The sequence below is a fragment of the Microtus pennsylvanicus genome, chromosome 7 (assembly GCF_037038515.1).
Source record: "Microtus pennsylvanicus isolate mMicPen1 chromosome 7, mMicPen1.hap1, whole genome shotgun sequence".
In the NCBI taxonomy this organism is placed as follows: domain Eukaryota; kingdom Metazoa; phylum Chordata; class Mammalia; order Rodentia; family Cricetidae; genus Microtus; species Microtus pennsylvanicus.
Window position 1 is genome coordinate 20,780,635 of NC_134585.1, and position 24,428 is coordinate 20,805,062.

The following is a 24,428-nucleotide window of genomic DNA, read 5'->3' on the forward strand; positions in this document are numbered from 1 at the left end:
ACAGTAAGTCAAAGGTAGTGATTTCTTCCCATCCAAACAGTGTGACAATGAAATCTCTGCCATCAGAATATATAACAACTTAAAAATTATATACCTTAGGACCAGCAAAACAGATTAGGAGGTAATGGCACTTGTCACCAAGCCTGAGAACCAGCATTCAATACCTGGGACCCACATGGAGGAGAGAACTGACTCCTACAAGTTGTCCTCTGAGTTCCTCATGTGCACCATGGTACATGCTCACTAGCATACATTCAACACACATATACATACAAAAATAAGTATTTAAAAACATTAATCTTAAGAAACTATCAGGGTGGTATTTTATTGGTAATTATTAATCTGCATATGATAGAGAAAATCTTGTTCAAAATCACAATTATAGGGAACAGAACCAAAGAGGTTAAAATGTGTTGCATTGATTCCAGTCAGGAACGGCACTGAGGTGGACAAAGAAGCATACTCAATGAACAGAGGACCTACACAGCAGGAGTAAAGCAGCCCTGAGCCCAGTCCTCAGCTCTGCACATATATACACACATAAATAACACACGAAGCAGCCTAAACACAAGACAGTATACATAATGTACTCTACAGAGTTTGAATCTCGATACCTAAAGGCATAATAAAGTAAAGCCCACTCCAAGCATGTGTGTGTACTCAAGTACAGATGCACAAGAGGCTTGGTGTGTTAGAACGAATCCCTTGCACGTGGAGTTGCAGAAGGTTGAGTTTGTCTGATGTGTGGGTTCTCTGGAAGAGCAATATATGCTCAATTTTAAGTCATCTTCCAGCCCCTAAGTATACAGTAACACACTCATTAATGTGGAATAAAAATAGTAGGGCCTTGAGAAGCAGATGGGAACTTCTCTTTCAACTCTATAACTTACTAAATTAATACTGAGCTGTTTTCCAGTTTCTTTCTTTGGTTTTCTGAGACAGGGTTTCTCTGTGTAGCCTTGACTGTTTTGGAACTCTCTCTGTAGACCAGGCTGCCCTCGAAATCAGAGATTCACCTGCCTCTGCCGCCCAAGTAGGCATTTGCCACTACTACCTGACAAAATTAAGATTTCTTTGGTTTGTTGTTCTTTTTATCTTTTTGTGTCTTAATTTATAAAAAAGGACAAAAACCATCTATACAAGTATATTTTTAAAAATCTTTTAAAAAGCGAGTAACGTGCTCACATGTATTATATAAAGAGGCTACTAATGCTGGATACTGTTGGCAAACAATAAATATAAGATTCCACCCCCATACCAACCTTGAACTAGTAAGAAGGTGGATCTAGTATCTGGATGGTTTCATCAAAATCGTCTCTGGAGCTACACTTGGTAGATAATACTAAAATCCCAGTATACAGGAGGCTGAGGCAGGAGGATCATGAGTTTAAATCCAGCTGAGGCTATACCCCAAAACCTAAGACTTAGACTGTAGCTCAAGTAAAGCATCTGCCTAGCACGTACAGTTCAATTCAGGGACACAGAGAAAACAAAAACAAACAAAAAAGAGACACAAAATCTTTGAAGTACTGTCTGAAACTTTTATGTTAAAAATGGTGCAGATGGACTCTTAATAGGGCTCTCAGGAGAGACTGTGGCGTTGAACTGGAAAGTCCAAATTGGGATTATGAAAGTTCCTCCCCACCCTCTTTCTTTGAGACAAAGTTGCTCTCTGCAGTTCACAATGGCCTGGAATTGTGCTGATCCTCCTGCTTCAGTTTCCAGACTAGTGGAATACAGGTATCCCTTTCTCTTGAGATAAGACAGGGCTAAAGAAAACCAGTATTAAGAGGAATAAAGATAAGCAGATAATGGATACAAAAAGAGTAATCATGTAGAAATACAGTCCAGCTGAAGAAGGACGGTTCATGAAATATTAGAGAAAATATCATGGAAAGAAAAACAATCAACCAATCGTTTGAATCCTAAGCAAAAAGCATACAGAAAGGTAGAGACCCATGCTATGATTTTACAAGATCTTCATAAATGCAGTATGCTGCACACTCAGGCCCTGATATGCTGCAAGAAAGTCTTGTTCTGGGAAATGAATGACCTGTTTTCCTAGGAAAGAAATTGCTATCACCACTTTAATTGTAACAATGAGAACAGAAGTAACTCCCTAAAAGTCATGGGCATACTAAAAAAGGAAAAAGAAAAGTTCATCAAGTTAAGTAGTTGCGAAACACCCAGGAGCTTCACTTAAAAAAAAAAAAAAAAACAAAGCAAAGGTAAATAAATGATCCACAGGGGTTCTTTGATACAAAGAACAAGGACCTATCACCTTTGTCCCCTTTATAGTTTACTTTAGTACTGAGCAAGGAGAATCTGAAAGTGTAAAGAAGTTGTTATGGAAAAGAAACTATATTCATATGGAGTTTTCAGTCTATTATGGGCTATGAACACGTGCTTCTCCCTTAGGTCATGTCTCATCTAAGTAGCAACTCAAGAATACCAAATGGCATAACAGAGATATACCTACCAACTGTCAGGGATGACTCAAATCCATCTTTAATGAGACAGCTGAGACTCTATTTCTTCATGTAACTTTGCACTTCTACAGTGTAAAGTGTACTATTTCTTACACTGGGAAAAAGGGCAGGAAAGAACAATAGGCAAATTAATGAATTATATATGGTTTCATTTTCAAATTAGTCAATTGTTTCAAATGAAACATTCTACTTTGATTGAGGCCATTAGTACCTGACACCAAAAAAATAGAATTTTAAATGTTTGTAATTACAAGGGCCCAGTCACTTGTATTTATATGACAACTCCTTATAACTAAAAACAATGTATCATTAAATTAACACATTAGGTTACTTACAAAAAAGGGTAAGAATTCTAATTCATTAAGATGCTATTGTTCTGCCCAATGTAGGCTACAGATGCCTAACAAACTCAAGTAAATCCAAAGCTACTAAGTACAAACATATTACTTGTAAAGGAATTATGAGAAATTATAAATAACTTCCAAATTTCTTTAATATGTATCTTTTATGCCATTCTAATATTAATGTTAAAATGAACATTACAAGCTGTTAGTAGGAATGGGAAGAGGAGAATAAAGGACTAATGGACATACCCTATGTAATATTTCTAAAACCTTTAATGCAGTATGAAGAAAACTGTTGAAAATTCTTCTTTCAGAAGGGGGAATGCCGATCTTGTAGAGTTTCAAAAGATGTACCACAACTTCCTTAAAAAGTTCTACTATCTTGAGGAATAGTGGAGGTTCAAGTATTGACCACCAGTTTTCTGTTATTAAAGGGTGAACATGCAAATAAAATGAATAAAAAAAAATCAGAATTAAAAAAAAAACATACTAACTTTTCTTTTAGAGCAGTGGTTCTTAACCCTTTGAACATTTCAGGAAGATGAATATAACAATGACTTATATAACATCTCTAGGGCTTATAGATAACTTTCCTTACTACCAAGATAAAGGATAATGTTCTTAAAATCTCTTAAAAGTAAATATAAAGTATGAAAGACCTACTGAATTCACATTCTCCGTATCCTAAATTCTATTTAAATTCATAAATTGCAATTAGAAATCACCACAGCTAATATTAAAACCAGTTATTAAAATGTTACTGAAATCAGAATTATTTTTAAACAAAATACACTTTAAAATAGTATTGTTCAAATATTTAAAATTCCAGGTTTTATTATTCAATTTAATATAGAAAACTGAAATATTATGAAGTAACAACTTTAAAAATCCAAGGAACTCTGGGAAATCAGAAGCAGGAATTTAATGTAAAGTTGTCCTATACTGCCTTATTCATGTTATTACTAATAGTTTCTAAGTACAAACACCAAGAGCCTATGAGATGAAGCAAGAGGAATGCACAGCCTTCTGAAGTGGCCTTACTTTTCCACACGGGCTCACCCCTTCAGGCCCCAGCATTCTATCCCTCACTCACTGATTCTTCCACTCACCTCAGCCTTACCTCTCAGCCTTTAAGTGCTTATGGTGACTTTATACTTCAGTATATTTCAGTTCCACATACCTAGTGCACACTCTTAGCGAAAAACCACTAGATTACCCATACCAAGTATAAAGGCCAGGAGTTAGAGATGAATCCACACCATTACAAGAATTAAGGTGAGCAAAGTTAGACCAAAACCCAGAGAAAAACAGAGACTGAACTGCAAATTCAGGAATCTTGTGCATAAGCAGAAATACAAAATTAAACAAATGGAAATTAGCAAAGGAAGGAACTAAGAGGAAAAGGGTTGATATCGAGACTCAAGAATGACTTAAAACCAATGTTGTTCAGTTTCAATGGCTCTTCCAGTTCTTTATCAGCAAGATCATTCAAGGAGATGGGGGGAAAATACAGATTTTAATTGTTCTTAATACTTTGTCTGTGTTATACTGAATTAAATTCTATATTTAACATGATTCGCCTTCAGCAATTCCAATGATTAGAATCAAATACCCAGGAAAAAAGCCAATAAAAGAGAAAAATCTTTTCCATGTAGAATGATGTCAAATAAACAAGGCAACAAACAAGAGAACTCATTTTCATTTAAAAAGAAAACATTTCAGAAGAAAAAAATACTAAAATTCTTACCAAGTACTTTCAGTGGTGCCTTTTCTAGGTTCACAAGAGCTGTACCAAAGGGAATTGCTATTGTTGTGAAATTGTTGGAGTCACTCATCAGGGGACATTCTGGTAGAGTAAGATAAAACCTCAATGCTTCAACATCAGGTAAGGAGCTAGTCAGTTTAGGTATAAGATTCTTTTCCAAACTAGCTGCCACCTATATTTTGACAAAAAGCAAAACCTACTTCATTTAAAATGAATGCACTTCACAAAGGAACATATGCATGTTACACACATGACAAGAAATGCTGACTAAAACAAAAAGGACACCAGATGTCAATGGTTATTCTGGAGCAGAGTGACAGCTACTGCCTAGGCACTGCTAAGAAATTTCAAAAATCCTTAGTGTAGTATCAACTTAAACTCTCTACCATAAGGCTACTATAGCTATTAAAAGACTTAACTGAACAGTAACAGTAAACATTCAGAGTCTGCTACAAACATCTCAAAAGACTAATGTATCTTTAACATCTAAATTACAAATACTTTAAAATTAAAAAACTTTTTTTAAAATCACAAAGTATGTCAGTCTATGAAACACAAGGATAATTTGTTTAGAGACATAAAATCTCTGTAAAAACAACATGTAAAAATCCAGCAGCTAAATAAAGTAAATATATACAATCACTTAAAAACAAACCTGCTGAGATATCTGAGGATGGTCAGGTTGTATTAGTTTGTGGAATAGGAGTCTAGCAGCATTCATATCAACCCCTGAAAATTTGGGACCTGTTCTATAGTGATCATCATTGCTAAAAGAGAAAAAAGGGAGAGAAGGTCATTTTCCTCGGTGTTAGAGCCACTTGGCTGTTTGTTCCCAGGCTGCAATGAATAAACCTCCATCCGTGCTCATGCAAACGACTCCTAATAAACTCAGTGGACATCGCACGAGCCCACCACAGAGGACATGAAGGTAGACAGGGAACTTGTTGGGAAGAAGGGTTAACAGGAGTGAGAAGGAGGTAAGAGGGCAAAGAGGGGTTACAGCATCAAAGCATAATTATATCCAAGTGTCAAGTTGTCCAAGAATTCACTTTTAAAAACAGAAAAACTAACGATTAAAATATTAATATTTTCATTTCAATATATATTTCTACAAGTATATACTAATTCCTCAATTCTTTAATATATTATACAATTTAATACATTTCAAAAAGGTTCAGGCAATGAAGGAATTGCCACTTACCTAGTAGCTAAAAAACTTCCATTTAGGCAACCAGATGAAGAAAATGTTCCATCTATCTCACTAAAAATAAAATAAATGAGACATATAATTATCTTTCGTTTTTAATAAAAATTGAAATGACAATTTAGACCTAGGCACAGTGGCATGTGGGCAGAATCTGATCATTTGGGAAGCAGAGGCAGGAGAATCTACAGCTTGAGGCCAAATGAGGCAAGACTGTCCCATTTTAAAAAAAATAATGACAGAAATGACTTAGTAATTGCTGTTGTATAAGCAAGAGGGCTTAAGCTTGATCACCTATGTTTGCCGAGCTGGGGAAGCAGAAGAGTCCCTAAGGCCCACCAACCACTGAATCTAGCCTAATCATAGCAATTTTAAGGGTCAGTAAAGGACCTGGCCTCAAAAAAAGGGAGAACTGAGGAAGATTTTCAGTGTTAACCCATGGCCTCTACACATATTCCCAAACATGTACCTGCATACATACACACATAATGCACACAAATATTTAATGTTACAAAGTACTTCTCTCACTACTCAACTAAAATAACCAGAACTATGTAAATCACTGTAGATAGGATATATAATACTTGATAAAGTTATTAACTGTCTAACTCAAACTTAAATACATTCATTCATCTTTAGTTTGTAAAGTGTCTGTCTGTCACATAAAGACATGACCTCTAATTCCCTGATACCCACATAAAAAAAACAGGTGTGGCATGTGCCTGTAACTTCAGTGGTGGTGATGGCGGAAGGGTAGGGACAAGGGGATCCTAGAGCTGACTAAACAGCCAGCCTACGAGCCCCAGGTTGTGCTTCAAAAGCTAAAGCGGTGAGTGATGGGGAGAACACTTAACATAGACTCACACTTCCACATGTCTATGGAAACAAGTGAGTGCAAACATCTGTGTACACACCCATACACAAAAGACTAAATCCAAGGAAATACATTCATCCTTCTGACCTCCCTAGGATTATGTAGCCTTGGTTGGTCTGGAATTTGCTATGAAGACCATGTTAGTTCTGAACTCAGAGAATCACCTGCCTCTGATTCCCAAGCATGGGACAATCTTAAAATAATTTTTAGTTAAGTGGAAGAGAACTCACTTCTCCAAGTTGTCCTCTGACAGCCACATATGTACAACAGCACATGTGCACCCACACACATAAGCAAAATACATAAATATTAATGAAAAATAACAACCAAAAAACCAAAGAAAGCATTAAGGAAACAAAGGAATGCACTTTAAATGGAATTTAAAAATAGATCTGTTCCACACTATATCAATTAGTTTCACATGTACGAAAAAAACTGAAGCTTTGGGGCTGGAGAGATGGCTCAGAGGTTGAGCACACTGGCTGTTCTTCCAGAGGTCCTGAGTTCAATTCCCAGCAACCACATGGTGGCTCACAGCCATCTGTAATGAGGTCTGGTGCCCTCTTCTGGCATAGAGGTATACAGGAGAAATATTGTATACATAATAAATAAATCTTAAAAAAAAAAAACTGAAGCTTTTAAATAAGATCTTTAAAATACCCCCTATGGAAGCTTAAGTACTCAAACTTTCATATACAAATCACGCAGAGAACGACAGTCAAGGAAATATTTAAATGAAAATTCTTGGGGAAGAGTGCAAGGGCGGACAGAGGGTGTGAAAAGATGGGGAAATGAATGGGATCAAGGGCGGAAGGAGGATGTGAGCAGATGGGAAATGAATGGGATCAAGGAAGGAGGATGTAAGCAGATGGGAAATGAATGGGATCAAGGAAGGAGGATGTGAGCAGATGGGAAATGAATGGGATCAAGGAAGGAGGATGTGAGCAGATGGGAAATGAATGGGATCAAGGAAGGAGGATGTGAGCAGATGGGAAATGAATGGGATCAAGGGTGGAAGGAGGATGTGAGCAGATGGGGAATGAATGGGATCAAGGGCGGAAGGAGGATGTGAGCAGATGGGAAATGAATGGGATCAAGATGCATAATGTAAAAGACACATAGAATAAAAAGAAAAAGGAAAGGAAATTCTCCACAAATACTGCTCTAATGCCCAGGTATGTGTGAGTAAAATGTCTCCCATACTTGGCTATCTCCACAGGAAACCTTCCAGAAGGGTAGCTGAGCCACTTCTGAATCAGAGCTTCATTTATTGTCCAGATCTGCTTTGAAGGGTCAGGGCATCTGAAGTCATCTGCTGGGCCGCAGCTCTACGTTACAATTAATGAGATCAGTCAGAGGAAGAGATATCACAACACAAAATTAAGAGCCAATATTTTTGTTTATTTATTTCTGTTAAAAATAGTAGTCAATATCTCCTAAATACCCAAAACAGAAACAGGAGATAGCTTAGGGGAAAAAAATTCTTTTGTAGACTTTAAGAAAAAATATTAAGATAATAATCTCTAATACATTAAAGAGGAAGGTAGTTTCTAAATTTTCACCAACTTATTTGAAGCTAACTGATTACTTATATAATTAATTATATTAGTACCTGAGGACTAGAATAATGTGAAAAGCTTTGATCGCCACCTGAGAAAATTCTTTTGACACAGAAATAGTCTTCAGTATCTACAATTTAAAAAAAAAAGTAAAACATTAAATTCCAAGACTTATATTTTCCAGAACATTAAATTTGCAATAAGAATTGTCTTGATCATCTAACTAGGTTTCTCGGGGACTCCATAACATGAAATGGCTTGGAATGATCTGACTACTTGGAATGAGACTGAGCAAATGATGAACATGAAATAACCCAACAAGCCTAAGCATCATTTGGCAATTCCTAAGATCTTCTGATCTGTAGCCATGCACAAAACTGTTTTCTAGTCTGTATTTCACATTTCGGCTTAAACAATATAAAACTAGAATAATTGTTATAAAAGATAGGTTAGAAGAAAATAAAATTTTAATTAGGTAATTAAATAAAAGGCTTGAGATCTCAGAATTTGGTGAGCAGAAAGAGAACTGCTCATCTGATACAGCTTGGGTGACATATCAAGACTATACCTCAAACAGCAAACAGAAATTCATTTCTAAAAAGAACATGGGAACATTTAAGCAATTTTGAGTAAATACTTCATAATGCATAACTATCTCCATTGACTGTCTAAAACAATGATTTCTCAATTTGTTGAGTCACAATCCATTTGAGGGTCAAATGACCTTTTTACAGGGATCACTTAAGACTATTGAAAAACACAGATATGGGCTGGAGAGATGGCTCAGAGGTTAAGAGCACTGACTGCTCTTCCAGAGGTCCTGAGTTCAATTCCCAGCAACTACATGGTGGCTCACAACCATCTGTAATGAGGTCTGGTACCCTTTTCTGGTCTGTAGGCACACATGCAGACAGAACACTGTATACTTAATAAATAAATAAATCTTAAAAAAACCCACAGATATTTGCATTACAATTCCTAGCAGTAGCAAAAATCAGAGTTATGAAATAGCAACAAAATAATTTAATGACTGGGGGGGGTCACAACATTAGGAAAATTAGGACCACTGATATAGGTGACAGATATTCATCAATAAAAATTAAGCTAGGGGCTGGAGAGATGGTTCAGCAGTTAAAAGTGCTAGTTTTGCAAGTGTGATTACCAAGGTTTAAAACCACTGTTTAAAAGAAACCCAGATGCAGCTAGGTGTGGCACACACTTTTGATCCTAGCACTCAGTAAAAGGAGGTGGATCTCTAAGCTTGAGGCCAACCTGGTCTACAGAGTGAGATCCAGGACAGTCAGGGCTACACCCCCTCTTCAAACCGATGGGAGGGAGGGAGGCAGGGAGGCAGGGAGGCAGGGAAAGAGCTAGTTCAAGGACAGTCAGGGGTACACAGAGGACCCGTTTTGAAAAGAAAAAAAAAAAAAAACAAAGAAACTCAGATGCAGTGATCACATCTGTAACCCTAGCACTCCTACATTGAAATGGGAGGTAGAAACAGAAAAATCATCAGAAGCTTTCAGGCAGAGAAAAAATGACTTTCCAAAGTTGTCCTCTAATCTCCACACCACTACTCGTAGCTGCTAAAGAAATATTAGCTTTTTTCAAGGAAAGGAAAACTATCTTAATTTCCTTGATAACTCCCTTGTAACTAGTAAAACATATGTTTTAAAAAAAATCCTCAGTTTAAAAAAAAATCAAAATGTAGAATATTATTTAAAATATTTCTATTTTAATTTTTATTTATGTGCATGTGTACGTATAGTATGTATATGTGCGCAAGCGTGTGTGCTGTGTGTGCATGTGAAGACCAGAAGAAGGCCATGAGGCTTCCTAAAGTTGGAGTTAAGAGTGCCAGACATGATGAGTGCTGGGAACTGAAATTGTGTCCTCTGGAAGAGCACCCAGTGCTCTTACTTGTTGAACCATCTCTCTAACTACAGGAAGGCAAATTTCATCTGGCTTAGACAAAACTGATTACAAGAGTTCAGAAAAGATTTCTCAAAAGTCACAAACTGTAACTCATAGTAGACTCCTTCTTAGCTAACACTGACAAAGCCCTGGGTTTAATCTTTAGCTTCAAAAGAAAACAAATTGCATCCCAACACTTGGGATGCAAAGGCAGGCAGATGGATCTGTGAGTTGAGCTTCACCTAAATAGTGACACCTCTCTTAACAAAACTGAAAGGAGGGATAAATTCAATTTTATGATATCTCCTATTCACCTGTTGTCAGATACCTGAGTTGTCCCTAACTTTTTGCAACAGTGTATTAACAATGACATTGCTGGATAAGCCTTTATAGGCAAGTACTATATGATGTCAAAACCAGCATGGGCTTGTCATTCACTATGGAGTCCAGAATGGGCTACACCTGGCAACAATAAAACTAAAAGTAACTATAAAAACAAAAATGAAGTAAAACTCCATTTCTTTTACCACTTCAATGTAAAGAGACCTTAAAATCTATGGTGTGAAAGGTGACAAAATTCATGTCCAGGTGAGTAAGTAAACATCATAAACAGAAATGCACAACTTTTTTTTTGTTTGTTTGTTTGTCGAGACAGGGTTTCTCTGTAACAGCCTATAGGCAGGATTTCAGGAGAGAGAAAGGAAGAGGATGAAGAATCTAGGCACACAGGACACACTGAGAGGAAACAAGAGGTGCAAGATGGAGGAGAGGTAACACGAAGTTACAGAACGTATATTAAATGGGTTAATTGAAGTTATAAGAGCTAGTTAGGAACAAGCATAAGCTTTGGGCAGAGCTTTCATAATTAATAAGAAGTCTCTGTGCCATTATTTGGGAGCTGGCTGGTAGGACAGAAAAAGACTCGTTACACAAGTATTTTGGGTCTTGCCATAAGCCCAGGCTAGACTAAACGCAATGTTCTTACTGTTACCACCATACCTGTAATTCAATGTTTTATTTTGGAGTGCCTATAAACATGGGAGACAAACATTTTTTAAAAATTTTTTTTTCTTTTTGAGACAGGGTTTCTCCGTGGTTTTGGAGCCTGTCCCGGAACTAGCTCTTTGTAGACCAGACTGGTCTCGAACTCACAGAGATCCGCCTGCCTCTGCCTCCCAAGTGCTGGGATTAAAGGCGTGCGCCACCACCGCCTGGCCATTTTTAAAAATTTTTATTTATTTATTTATATTTTACGTATGAGTGCTCTGCATGTATGCCTGCATGCCAGAAGAAGGCATTATTAGATCCTATTATAGACGGTTATGAGTCGGGAATTGAACTCAAGACCTCTAGAAGAGCAGTCAGTGCTCTTAACTGGTGAGCCATCTCTCCAGTCCCAGAAGACCAATATTTTAATAAGAGTTTTAATATATGTAGCAGAGAGGTTCAATACATTAACACTTACCAATATCTTGTGGACACTGCCCATTATAAGAAAACCAATTTCCTTTTACAGTGAAAGGACTTTTTCTGTTGCTTGTTGAACCAGTTCCCAACTGCCCATTACCACCAAGACCAAAGGAGTAAATTCGTCCTGAAGAAGGAACAAATGCAGAGGTATGCTGCCTAGAATAAAATGATAGAAAAACCTCTGACTTAAGATTAAATTCCAAACAACATACTTAGAAAAATAAAAATTAACCAACATCCTTCTCTTTTTGTTTGCTTGTTTGTTTTTTGAGACAGGGTTTCTCTGTGTAGCTTTGGAGCCTGGAACTCGTTCTGTAGGCCAGGCTGGCCTCGGACTCATAGAAATCCACCTGGCTCTGCCTCCTGAGTGCTGAGATTAAAGGCATGCACAACCACCACCCGGTCATAATCCTTCTCTTAAAAAATAAAATGGAACTGGGAAGATGGCTCAGTGGGTATGAGTGTTTGCTCATGGGGAACTGATCAGAATACCCACCACCATATTTAAACAGTCAGGTCTGAATAGTTGTGTGCTTGTAAACCCAGCATGTAGTGTAGGGACAAACTGAGAGCTTACTGACCAGCCAGTTTTGCTGAAATGGTGAACTTTCAGCTCACTGAGTTCCTATCTCAGGGTAATGCTGCAGAGAGTGAAAGAGACAGACATCAATGCTCTGTTTTGGCCTCTGAATATGCACACCACATACAATAAAAATCACAAGTCGTCTCAGCAGATACACAACTAGGAATGGGACTGCGATGTACCTCATTGGCAGAGTGCTTGCCTAGCATGGATAAGATGCTGGAATCAATCCCTAGCACTAAAAACAAACATACAGAAAATAAAACTAGGAAGAAAAGAAAAATTGTTTACTTTGATAAAGATAACATACAAAAACAGCGGCATAGAGGCGTGTATGTCTTTGATCCTAGCACTTAGAGGAGACAGAGGCAGGCGGGTCTCTGTAAAGTTGAGGCCAGCCTGGTCTACAGAGTTCTAGGACAGACAAAACTACACAAAGAATTAAGAGTGAAATGGAGAAACCTTGTCTCAAAAAAAAAACCAAACCAAAACAAAACCAAGACCAAACAAAATGTACAAAACTCTTAAGGCAGACATAATACATTGAAATACTGAGTTTTTCCACAAAGATATCTTAATCATCAGTACTTTAATGAACATTATACTAGCATACCAGTCAATACATGAAAATAAGACACTATATAAATGATATGCATAACCAACAGAGATAAACAAAACCAGATGTCTGTGTACAACAGTAAGTGATTAATAAAAGATAATGAGATAGCATTTTTAAGTAGCAATGTAAGTACATAATTTATGACAACACTGTCATAAGAAAGCAAGAAGCTTTCAAAAATTCTGCGAAAATGGATGTAAGTACTAAACAGCGAGAATTTATCTCTCACCCGGCTTAAGGATTACACTGGCTGAATCTAATACACATATTATTATTTTGCCTTAAAATAACAAAATTGACAAGTGTGGTGCATGGCTTTAGTTCCAGCACTTGGCAGTCGGGAAGGCTGACTTCTGTGAGTTCAAGGCTAGCCAGGACCACACACAGAGTTCCAAGACAGTCAGGGCTACAGAGTGAGACTCTGCCTTAAAATAAAACAACTTTAAAAAGAATCTAATCAGCTATGGGCTAGACTGACTGAGAGACAATTGGAACGACTAAACCAGAAATAAAAGTGGAAGCCTAGACATGGTGGCACTTGCGGAATGTCAACACTTAGGAGGAGGCAGGATTTTAGGTTTTAGGGCAGCCAGAGCTATATAGTGAGACCTTACAAAACAAAAAGTCCCAGGTAAACTAAAGGATATTCATTATGATCATGTATGATATATTCCTGTAATGCAAGGGTGGCCCAGAATATTTTTTTTTGGGGGGGGGGATTTCGAGACAGGGTTTCTCTGTGGCTTTGGAGCCTGTCCTGGAACTAGCTCTGTAGACCAGGCTGGTCTCGAACTCACAGAGATCCCCCTGCCTCTGCCTCCCGAGTGCTGGGATTAAAGGCGTGCGCCACCACCGCCTGGCCGGGTGGCCCAGAATATTAACTGATCACTGCACACACCTAATTAAGTAAAGAAAAACAAATGACAAACAAAACCCAAAAGACATAGAAAGTAAGTATCTAATGAATTTAAATACTTGACAGACTGAAAAGACAAACTAACATAATGAAGTCATATGGGAAAAACTCAACATTGAATACATATTCAATGGTAAAAAGACTTTCCTCTAAGATCATAAAGCAAGATGTCCTCTTTCTACCACTTTTATTCCACACAGTCCAGCAAGTCCTAGTCATACCAATTTGGCAAGAATAAGAAATAAAATGTATTCAAACTGGAAATGGAGAAAGTCATATCTATATGCAGATGGCATCACTATATATGTAGAGCACCTTAAACTATCCACTAGAAAACAAAATCAAAACTAAAACAACCTGTTAGGACAATTAGTGAAAGAAGCTTATCCTTGGACTAGGGCGCTGGCTCAGTGGGTAAAGTGCTTGCTATGTAAGCATGAGAATTTCAGTTCCCATATAAAGGAGCCAGGTATAGAGCAAGCAGTGTGTGCCTGGACGCCTACAAACTCAGAGCTAGGATGCAGATAGGAAAATAAAACGGGCCTTACTATCAAGCCAGTCAAGCCAACCAGTAAACTCTAGGTCCAGAGAGAAAGCCTGTCACAAAAAACAAGGTGAAGAGACCAAGGAAGGCATTTCTGGCCTCCATGAAAGTGGACACCCACAAACACATAAGAAATTAAGTATGTAAATAAATGGAAAGCTAACCTATGCTCAAGGACTGATGGAAATATTTGATATTAGGCTATCAGTGTTACCCTAAACAAAGTAAAATTATATGCAAATTCTATGCAATCTCTATAATAACCCAAGCAATGTATTTTTTTTTCAGAAAAACTAAAACTCATCAGAACTCTCAATGGATGTGAAACAGTAAATATAATTTTTCAAAAAAAAATTTTATTTGTATTTTATGCGTGTGATTGTTTTGCTTGCATGTATGTGTATGCAACAAGTGCATGCAGTGTGTAGAGAGGACAGAAGAGGGAATCTGATCTCCAGGAACTGGAGTTTCCATTAGATGTGAACTGCTATGAGGGCTGGGAACTGAATTCAGGTCCTCCATAAGAGCAAGTGCTTTTATTCACCGAGCACTCTCTCCAGTCCAGCTAATATGATCTTATGAAGAAAGTAAGCCGACTGTGCTGTAGGCTTCTGCTTGAGGCCAGCCAGAGCTACATACACAGCAAGACTGCTCAAGAACAGTAAAACAAGGCTGGTAGGCTCACACTTCATGACTTAAAACACGATACAGAGTTACAGCAATTAAAACTGTTCAAAGTAAGCTTGGGCTATATGATGAGTTCTAAGCCAACCTGAGCTACATAAGGAAAGGAAACGTTGTCTCAAAAAACAAAGGCTAAGGATGCAGTTCAAGGGCAAAACACTTGTGTAGTATGTATAATGCCCTGGTTCAATCCCCAAAACTGCCACAAAATAGCAAAAGGGTCAAGATCCAAATCTAAAAATTCTTGGAAGAAAACAGAACAAAAGATAAAGCACACTAGATGGATCTCTCAGAGTTCAAAGCCAGCCTGGTCTACAGATCTAGTCCCAGGACAGTCAGAGTTACACAGAGAGACCCTATCCTCAAAAGCAAAAACAAAGATAAAGCACATTGGAATTGGGCAGTATTTTCTCAATTACACTATAGTCACAGGCAGCAAAAAGACAAAACGACTTCGTGAACTTTACATCTGTGTGCATACCTAAAAGTACTATTGGCCAGATACAGTGGCTCATGCCGTTAATCACACCCAGCTATTAGGAAGATTCAGAGAACTGAGGACCATTTATGTCCAGGGCTTTGGGGTCAATCTCAATCTGTTTGTGTGTGCACACGCGCGTGCACACTAGAAGACAATCTCTGGCATCGTCTCTTCTGACACAGGTCTCTCAGTAGCCTGGCTCTACAATTAGGCTACAATGGCTGGTCAGCAAACCCCAGAAATTCTGTTTTTGTCTCATCAATGTCAGGCTTATAAGCTCATGTCCCCATGTCCAGCATTTTATATAGATTGTGGGTACTGAACTCAGGTCCTTGTCCTAGCAAGGCAAGTACTTTATTAACAGATATCTCCCGCTAGTCCTGGATTCCATTTATTTCTCTCTTTTTTGTTTTTAAATAAACTGTTACTTTATTTTATTATATGGGTATTTTGCCTGTAGGTATGTCAATACACCACATGCATGCCTGGTGTCCATGGAAGTCAGGAAATGGTATTGGATCTGGAGTTAGAGATGGTTGTGAGATACCACGTAGGTGGTGGAAATAGAACTCGGGCCCCCAGGGAAAAGAAATCAGTGCTCTTTAGTCATATGGTGATACTCTGTCTGTGTTCAAACAAATAAAGCTTGCCTGAAGATCAGAGTACAGAGCTAATCTACTTATTTGTTGGCCATAGAGGCTAAGCAGTGGTGGTGCACACCTTTAATCCCAGCACTCAGGGAGACAGAGGCAGACAGATCTCTGTGAGTAGTTCAAGGCCATCCTGGGCTGGGTGAGATTGAATTAATGCTGTTTACAGAAATAAAAATGATTCCATTACAATGGGACATGACTGCTAACAGAATCACCATAAGACAGCTCTGTTACTTTGACTAACTCCTCAGTCGCTAATCAGACATTCAGGAAAAATGTTTTGCCTCAAACTATTATTTAGAATCCTAAGATAATTTATTACATAACCCTTTTTAAAAAACATAAATTTTTGGTTGTGAGCCTAGCCTTTAACAGCTGAGCTATCTCGAAAAACCAAAAACAAACAAAAACAAAAAACCGTAAATTTTGCTGGGTGGTAGTGGCACACACCTTTAAACCCAGCACTTGGGAGGCAGAGGCAGGTGGATCTCTGTGTTTGAGGACAGCCTGGTCTACAGAGTGAGTTCCAGGTTAGTCAAGGCTATACAGAAAAATCATGCCTTGAAACAAAGGGGGGAAAATGTGAAATTTTTCTTGGAATAGGGACAGGGGAATAGGTTGTTTGTTTGAAACAGGGACTCCCTATGTGGCCTCCCAAGTGCTAGAATTACAAGAGTGTATCATCAAGCTTAACAGTTCAATAATGAGTCTAGAGACCAAACTTTTCTCTTCTTTACCACAGCTTACCTTCCACAAGCAACCTGAGTAACAATGCTTCCCATAAGTTCAAAAACTTTCCTTGGGTTTATTTCATGACTGGTAGAGTTATGACCCAACTGGCCATACCCTCCGGCTCCGAAGGTGAACACTCCACCTTCCTGGAAAACAACAATAACGTATGAGGAAGCTCAATCAAAGAAAACTGTTCAGACATGAGTTGACCTTTAACATGGACTAAATGTTTTCTTCCCAGCCCTTGAAATTAAACAGATGATGGCTGATTCAAGAGAGTAAGAATGTGTGACAGTAGGGACTGACCCTACAGCTCACTGCACGTGAGACAAGCACTCAGACCCTTTTTATGTAGAACATTTTAAAGATGTACTGTTAGTGTGGGGAATCAGCTACTCTAAGGAGCTGATTCTCTCCTTCCTCCTTTACTACTGAGTTCTGGCCAGTCAACTCAGGTTTCCTTTATCTGCTGAGCTATCTCACCACCTTTCCCTTTTATTTTGAAACAGAATCTCACACAGATGTCAAGGTTGGTTGGTTCTGAACTTGATCTTAGTTCAGGAAGGCTCCTGCTTCAGCATCTCACAGAGCTATGACCACAGGCTTGAACCACCAGGCAGGTTTTTGCAGATTTTTAAAGTAATAAGTGATGTTTACATTACTATCAAACAATTTCAGTGTTCATTTCAGAAGTAATTACTGCTGGGCATGGTGGTGCACAGCTGCAATCTCAGCACTAGAGAAGAGGTTGAAAGACTGCCCAAGAGTTTCATAAGTGACACCTTACCAAATAACAACTACCATTACATGAGTCAGGAAATACTTAATTGCACTGCTTCTAAATATCATTATATTCTTTTTTTTAATTCAAAGGACGCATTTTTTAACACTTCAAAAAAACTTTAAAATACTGCTATCTTTAGTTAGGAAGCTAGTTATTCCTTGAACACAGATGCTGGACCTAAACTGAATGTGATGTCCTCCCATCAGGAAGCCAGTGGGCAAAAAGATTTAAGGCCAGCTCAAGCTCTATAGAGAAATCCTGTCAAAAACAAAATAAAAACAAACAAAAGGCTCTACATACAGAGTACATGCAAGCAAATGCATAGATATGATTTTAAACATAGATAGTTGCTATAAGTGATATTTTTTTTTGAGACAGTTTCTTTGTGTAACCCTGGCTGTCCTGGAACTCACTCTGTAGACCAGGCTAGCCTCAAACTCAGAAATCGACCTGTCTGACTAGAGTGCTGGGATTAAAGATGTGACCCTCTAGCACCCCACTGAGGCTATGTATTTAAAACAGAGATATGATACACTACAACCTAACACAACCAGTATTTTTCTTTTTTTAAATTTATTTTTTTAATTTTATGTTAATTGGTGTTTTGCCATGTGTTGGGTCCCTGAACTGAAGTTACAGACAGTTGTGAGCTGCCATGTGGGTGCTGGGAATTGAACCAGGGTTTTCTGGAAGAGCAGTCAGTGCTCTTAACCACTGAGCTGTCTCTCCAGTCCCAACCACAGTGTTTTTCAATTTGATACTTTTCTTCATAACTGTACTTATGTGTGTGCAATCTTACATACTGCTTTCAACACCTAACAGCATAATTTTTTGTATATTATACTATAAGGGTGTGCTTTAAGAAACTTTCCATATCCAATACAGAGTAGGGCTGGGATACAGCTCTGCATTCCAATGCTAACACTGTATAATGTGGGTATGATGGTGCACACCTGTGATTCTAATGCTCAGAAAGTGGAAGCAGGAGAATCAGGAGAATCAGAAGTTCAAGATCATTCTCAGCTACATTTAGAATTCAAAGGGAACTTGTAATGCCAGACCAAAGAGCCGGAGACTGATCACAAAATTGAGGACAGTCTCAGGTATGTTAAGATTTTGTCTAAGCCCAGCAGTGGTGGTGCATGTCTTTAATCCCAGCACTCAGGAGGCGGAGGCAGAGGCAGGTTAATCTCTGTGAGTTCTGAATTCTGGTCTACAGAGTGAGTTCCAGGAGAGCCAGGACCACACAGAGAAACTCTGTCTCAAAAACCACAAACCAAAACCAAACAAAGATTTTTGTCTAAATAGTAAAACTAAAAAAAGCAATTTTGAGTTTCTTTTCCTCCTTTTGTGATCTTATGCAAACCAGTACATACTCTGCACCTGAGCTCTATCTCCCAATCCAATCCAATTTCAATACCATTTTTATGTTTGAGTGTTTTACCTGGATGTGAGTTCAGTGCCCCAGAGGTCAGATGGGGTCAACTGATCCCCTGAAATTGAATTACAAATGGTTGTGAGCTGTCATGTGGGTGACAGCAATCAAACCAAATTCTGTGAATCTGAACCCACTGATCTACATAAATTCTTAGCCCCACCAGGGCTACAGAGTGAGACTCTTTATAAAAAAAAGGGGGGGGAGGGGTAATGTCTTTTACCAGTTATACAAGACAGTATTAGTGAAGTCAGGCAGTGGTAGCACACATCTTTTAATCCCATCACACAGGAGGCAGAGGCAGGCTTATCTCTGTGAATTTGAGGCCAGCCTGGTCTACAGATCAAGTTCCAAGACAGCCATACCTACACAGAGACAGCTTTTGATTTCTAAACTTTCTGCCTGTCTCCCTCTATCCCGCACTACCCCACTCAGTTGAAGTGGTACTTGGGATAGAACCCAGAACCTCCTGTTGTCAGATAAGGTGCATCCCTAGCCCTTCTGAAACATCAACTTCTAATCTGACCAAAGAACAATTTCCCAGAATCTTTATGTTAATTGAATAAACACAATATATTTTTCCAGTAAAGATTAGCTGCACTCTGTTTTGTTTTTGTATTGTTCAAGATCTCATGTAGGTCCCTACATAGCTTTTTACTGGGCTACACCCATCGTCTGAATATGTTCATTTCCATTTGACATCTAGTCACCACAGAAATACCCCAGAAAATGAAACATAAATGTTAAAGCAACTGATAAAGACTGTTCTGAAAACAAGCTGTAATTACTAGCACAGTACTCATCCTACAGATAACAAGTTTTACTTGTTATAAAATATTTATAAACCAAATGGAAGCTTAATGCAAATTAGGCAGAATGACAGTACAAATGGGACTGACACATAGCACACACTGTAAGCCTGATGAACTAAATTCATTTTCATTCATAATTTTTAATAATCCCAGCTACTCAGGAGGCTAACATGATTAAAAACCCAAGGTCAGCCTAAGCAATTTAGTAAGCTCCTATCTCAACATTAAAAAGGGCTGGAGATGTGGCTCAGTGGTAGAGAAGTGACCTAGTACACCCAAGGTCTTGAGTTTTAATTTCTATTATCAACACCACAGACAAACACCCCTCCAAAAAGTGCTAGGCATGTAATGAATGCCTGTAACCCCAGCACTCGGGACACCCAGAAAGGGGAGTGTCTACAGTTTAAGGTGAGTTTGGGCTACATCATCATTTAAACACTGCTGCAATCGCATGTGACAGTGTATCAAAACGCACAGTTCCTAACCCTAAACATCAAGACATGTTACTTTCAAAAATAATTTAGGTCTTTTTAAAGATAAAGTCTCTGAAACACAAAAACTGCTCGTTTAATGGAAATATCACAAAAGCATTCACCAATTATGAAAAAATTACTGTGAATAATAAAAAGTTTTATAAATACAATACCTTGGTTAATGCAGCAGTATGATCTTCTCCGCAACAAATATAAACTATTTTCTGAGATCTTAGTGACTTTAGTAAATTAGGAACATACCTATCTGAAAATTCCAATAAAAGATGTTAATGATATTTTTAAACTAAAATTCTTCTAAAATGTGCTTCCTCTACAGATTTCCAAACTCAGTAGACGTAATACTAATTCTTACTATCACTTCAAGACTTTGTAAAAGACTATAAAATTGGGTTTCCAGGACTCTACTCCTATGATAAACTCCTATGATAAGCAATTCAAAGATGAGCATTAAATCACCCTTATGCCAATGTGCACAAGGCTGAGCAATCCAGTTTAGTGTTTCAGATTTTCTACATGTGCATCATTATTTATTCTGTAATGGCTAAGCTCAGAGACCCTACTCAATAGCCTACCATACTTTCTGCTTTTTTGTGGAAAAACATATACACAGCATAATATGAACATATTTTTATGCAGATTAAAAATCATCTAATTCTATAAGAAAACTATTTGCTCATCATTTACCAGTCGCTACTAGGTAAAAACTCACTTTGGCCACCTCAGTCATTAAAAGTATGTTGAATTTTAAAAACTATGGACTTGTGTGCCATTAGTATTCAAAATACAGGCAGATAAAATATTGTAACTTTAAAAATTGCCATTTTTTTATTAAAAATGTTTATTTTCAACACTATCATCAGTGTAAAAAGTTCAATCAAAAGTTAATGTAATAACCCCAGATCACATAAATCTAATTTAAAACACATCAATTGAATATATCATATTACTTTCCTAGAGCAAATTTATTTTCAGTATCAGGCCAAGCCATTGCATGCATGTTCTATCAGGAAGCGATATATGCAGCTTCTTCACTAATTTATTTTATAGCTTCTTTCCATTAATGGTGGCCAATACTGGAACAACATTGGCTACCAATTAAAAGCAGTATTTGGAAACTGTCTTGACCTCCAGTAACGAAGATTTAGATAGCATAAACTTTTCTTCCAGTGTTGAGGATTAAAACCATAGGCTCCTGTGTGGTAGGCAGCACTCTACCATGTTACACCCTCAGTCCAAACAATCTAAAAATTTTTCCTTGTTTTGATGGAGGAAAGGTGCTAGGGGTTGAACCCAGGAGCCTTGTGCATACTAGGCAAGAGCTTTTCCACTGAGCTCTATCTCCAGGCCTCAAAAAACTTTCCAACTTATTATATGCTAATTTTTTGCCTTTCCATGATCTTCACAAAACATTACTACATTAAAATTTTAAATTAATATCCTCAATTCCACCTCTAGTCCTGAGAAGATCTGGGCATACGTATCTCCAATACTCTTAAAAAGCACTCATTCATCTCAGAAAATGATCTTTTAAAACATATACTTGAACATAATGAGAACCTACCATTTTCATCATTAAGACCTAGCTGACCAAATTTGTTACGTCCCCATCCAAAGATAGCCCCAGAAAGGGTGAGTACAAAACTATGGGCTCCTCCTGCTGCAACTTGCATGAATGGAATTCCAAGTAAAGACTTAATGAGCTGTGGTGAAGTCTGCTTTTTATAGTCAATGCCTAGACCCAGCTGGCCATATTTATTCTGTCCCCAACAGAAAACTTCACTTGCTGTAAGACAAAAATCGTAAAATTATTTTACACACACATAATTTGCATAATTTAATATACTAATACTCTTTTTAGACATTCTCTCATTAGATGAAAATACATACTTACTAGCAATGAAGTTTGTTTCTTTCTATGAAAGCATACTACTACCTAAAAGACATTCCTCATCAGGATGCTTTTAAGTCTGAGAAAAACACTGGTAAATAGGAATACAAATTAAAGATGTGTGCCGTTCACTAAGGATACTCTGTAACAAATGACGGTCCCTCACTAACACTCCTCATCTTTCTTACTCTCTAACTTCTCCCCAAGGACTCTTCTAATCTCAAGGCTTCAGTTATCAACATATACAAATTGAAACAGAAACAAACATCTTATAACATACTGCTTTTCTGACACCCATACATGGATGTTTCAAAACCACTTCTAATTCAATATGCCTAAAATGAGTGATGTCTCCTACCCTACCTATTTTCACTTCCCATACTTTTCTCTTCCCAGTGCTGCCCTCTATTAGAGGCATATATCCAGGGATGTCATGACCCTTCTCGGACATCACCAAATCTAAATCTACCAAGTATTACCAAGTCACATAAAGTTTTCTCTCTAATAATAGGATTTATTTTTAGCATTCTTCCTGATTCCTTTTATCATTTTTCTCTGTTTGCCTCTTTCTTAATTTATTTAACTTTATTTCATGTGCATCAGTGTGAAGGTGTCAGATTCCTTGGAAGTGGAGTTACAGACTGTTGTGAGCTGCCATGTGGGCTGGGAATTGAACCCAGGTCCTCTGGAAGAGCAGTCAGTGCTCTTAACCACTGAGCCATCTCTCTAGCCCATGCCTGTTACTTTTGATTCATCTGTCAGACTATTTCGCAACTTCAGATATTTTTTACTAAAACAACTAACAATAATCTAGTAAGCATAATAATGAGTAAATTTAAAAGTTTATACTACAAAATAGTACACATTTAAAACTAAGCTTCTAGGCTGGGGAAACGGCTCAGCTGGGAAAGTGGAAAGGAGCTCAATAGGCTCCCAGAACCCATGTGGGAGGAGGGGAAGCCAGGTATAGTAGCGTGCTCTTGCAATCTCTAGCACTGGGAAGAGGAGCCAGTAATGTCTCTCAGGTTCACTGACTAGTCAGCTTATCCTAACTCATTTAGTAAGCTCCAAAGTAGTGACGGCCTGTCTCAAAAAGGAAAAGAAAGAAAGAAAGAAAGAAAGAAAGAAAGAAAGAAAGAAAGAAAGAAAGAAAGAAGAAAAAGAAAGGGTATGTCACCAGAGGACCAACTCCCAAGGCTGTCCTTTGGATCCAAATCTGTGTACACTTAGCTAAAAAAATAAAAGTTGGTCTCTCTTTAACCTTTGTTCAAGGACAGCCTGAGCTACGGAGTCAAGACTCTGCCACAAAAACAAATAAAACAAACAAACAAACAAAAAAGCCCAAGAAAACAAAAGCAAAAAGGGTAGACTTGAGGGGAGAAGTCCGGAGCTTCCCGCTGCACTCAGGATGAACATTCCTCACTCACGCGCTCCAGCCACACTTACACTCCTTTGCACACATGTGCTGATTTCACCACCCTAATCACCTTCTAACTTTTTCATCAGCTCACTTCTAGTCTTCATTCTTGGATACCCCAGATTAAATCTCATCCTCATTAAATGTTCTATAAACTGTAAACTTTTTCTCTACAGACCTTTCACAGTATATAATTATGTTGTAATTTGTGTGATCCTACGAGGTCCAGGAATGCAGCTATCACTTACTGTATACTGTATACTCATCTGTATAGTTCATACAAAATGCTCAGAAGGCTTGCTGCATGACTATACTACCTAAAGCTATATAATGCAAAAAATAAAAACCAGCTTCAGATGGCAAAGTTTTTGTTGTTGTTTTGTTTCTTTTTTCTGAGACGATTTTTGTGTAACTCTGGCTGTCCTTGTTTACTGAGTTAAAACCTAGTATTCTGTTTACAGTAGACCCCATCAGGCAGTTATAGAGGCACCAAAACTTATTTTCTGGCATAGTCTAAGCTGGCCTGGAACTTGCAGAAATCTTGCTTCAGCTTCCCAAGTGCTGGGCTTTATAGGTATGTATCACCATGCCGAGCTGAATTTATCATTGCATTTTTTAATTCATGTGTTCGACTGTGTGTGTGCACACCCAAGAAGGTGTTGATCATTTGGAGCTAGAGTTACAGAGCTGCCTTATATGGGTGCTGGGAACTGAGCTCAGGGCCTCTGGAAGAGTCACACTTCTCCTGTTCAAGGTTTATCTCTTTA

General features: G+C 38.0%; 1 protein-coding gene across 11 annotated transcripts in view; it reads right to left on the reverse strand.

Moving 5' to 3' along the window:
* Positions 1 to 24,428, reverse strand: part of Herc4 (HECT and RLD domain containing E3 ubiquitin protein ligase 4) — a 75,162-nt gene that overhangs the window by 28,716 nt on the left and 22,018 nt on the right. For 6 of the 11 annotated variants that reach the window (XM_075980087.1, XM_075980085.1, XM_075980086.1 and 3 more), the window contains 10 exons: positions 21,918 to 22,139; positions 20,509 to 20,600; positions 16,847 to 16,977; positions 11,615 to 11,775; positions 8,289 to 8,365; positions 7,880 to 8,004; positions 5,800 to 5,859; positions 5,254 to 5,365; positions 4,581 to 4,770; positions 3,083 to 3,255 (listed from right to left, as the gene is read on the reverse strand). In XM_075980087.1, coding sequence (XP_075836202.1) covers positions 3,083 to 3,255; positions 4,581 to 4,770; positions 5,254 to 5,365; positions 5,800 to 5,859; positions 7,880 to 8,004; positions 8,289 to 8,365; positions 11,615 to 11,775; positions 16,847 to 16,977; positions 20,509 to 20,600; positions 21,918 to 22,139 — 1,343 coding nt within the window. Of the gene's footprint in view, positions 1 to 2,479; positions 2,584 to 3,082; positions 3,256 to 4,580; positions 4,771 to 5,253; positions 5,366 to 5,799; positions 5,860 to 7,879; positions 8,005 to 8,288; positions 8,366 to 11,614; positions 11,776 to 16,846; positions 16,978 to 20,508; positions 20,601 to 21,917; positions 22,140 to 24,428 lie in introns of those variants that run through there. The other 5 variants (XR_012911334.1, XR_012911333.1, XM_075980092.1 and 2 more) reach the window with 3 other exon arrangements.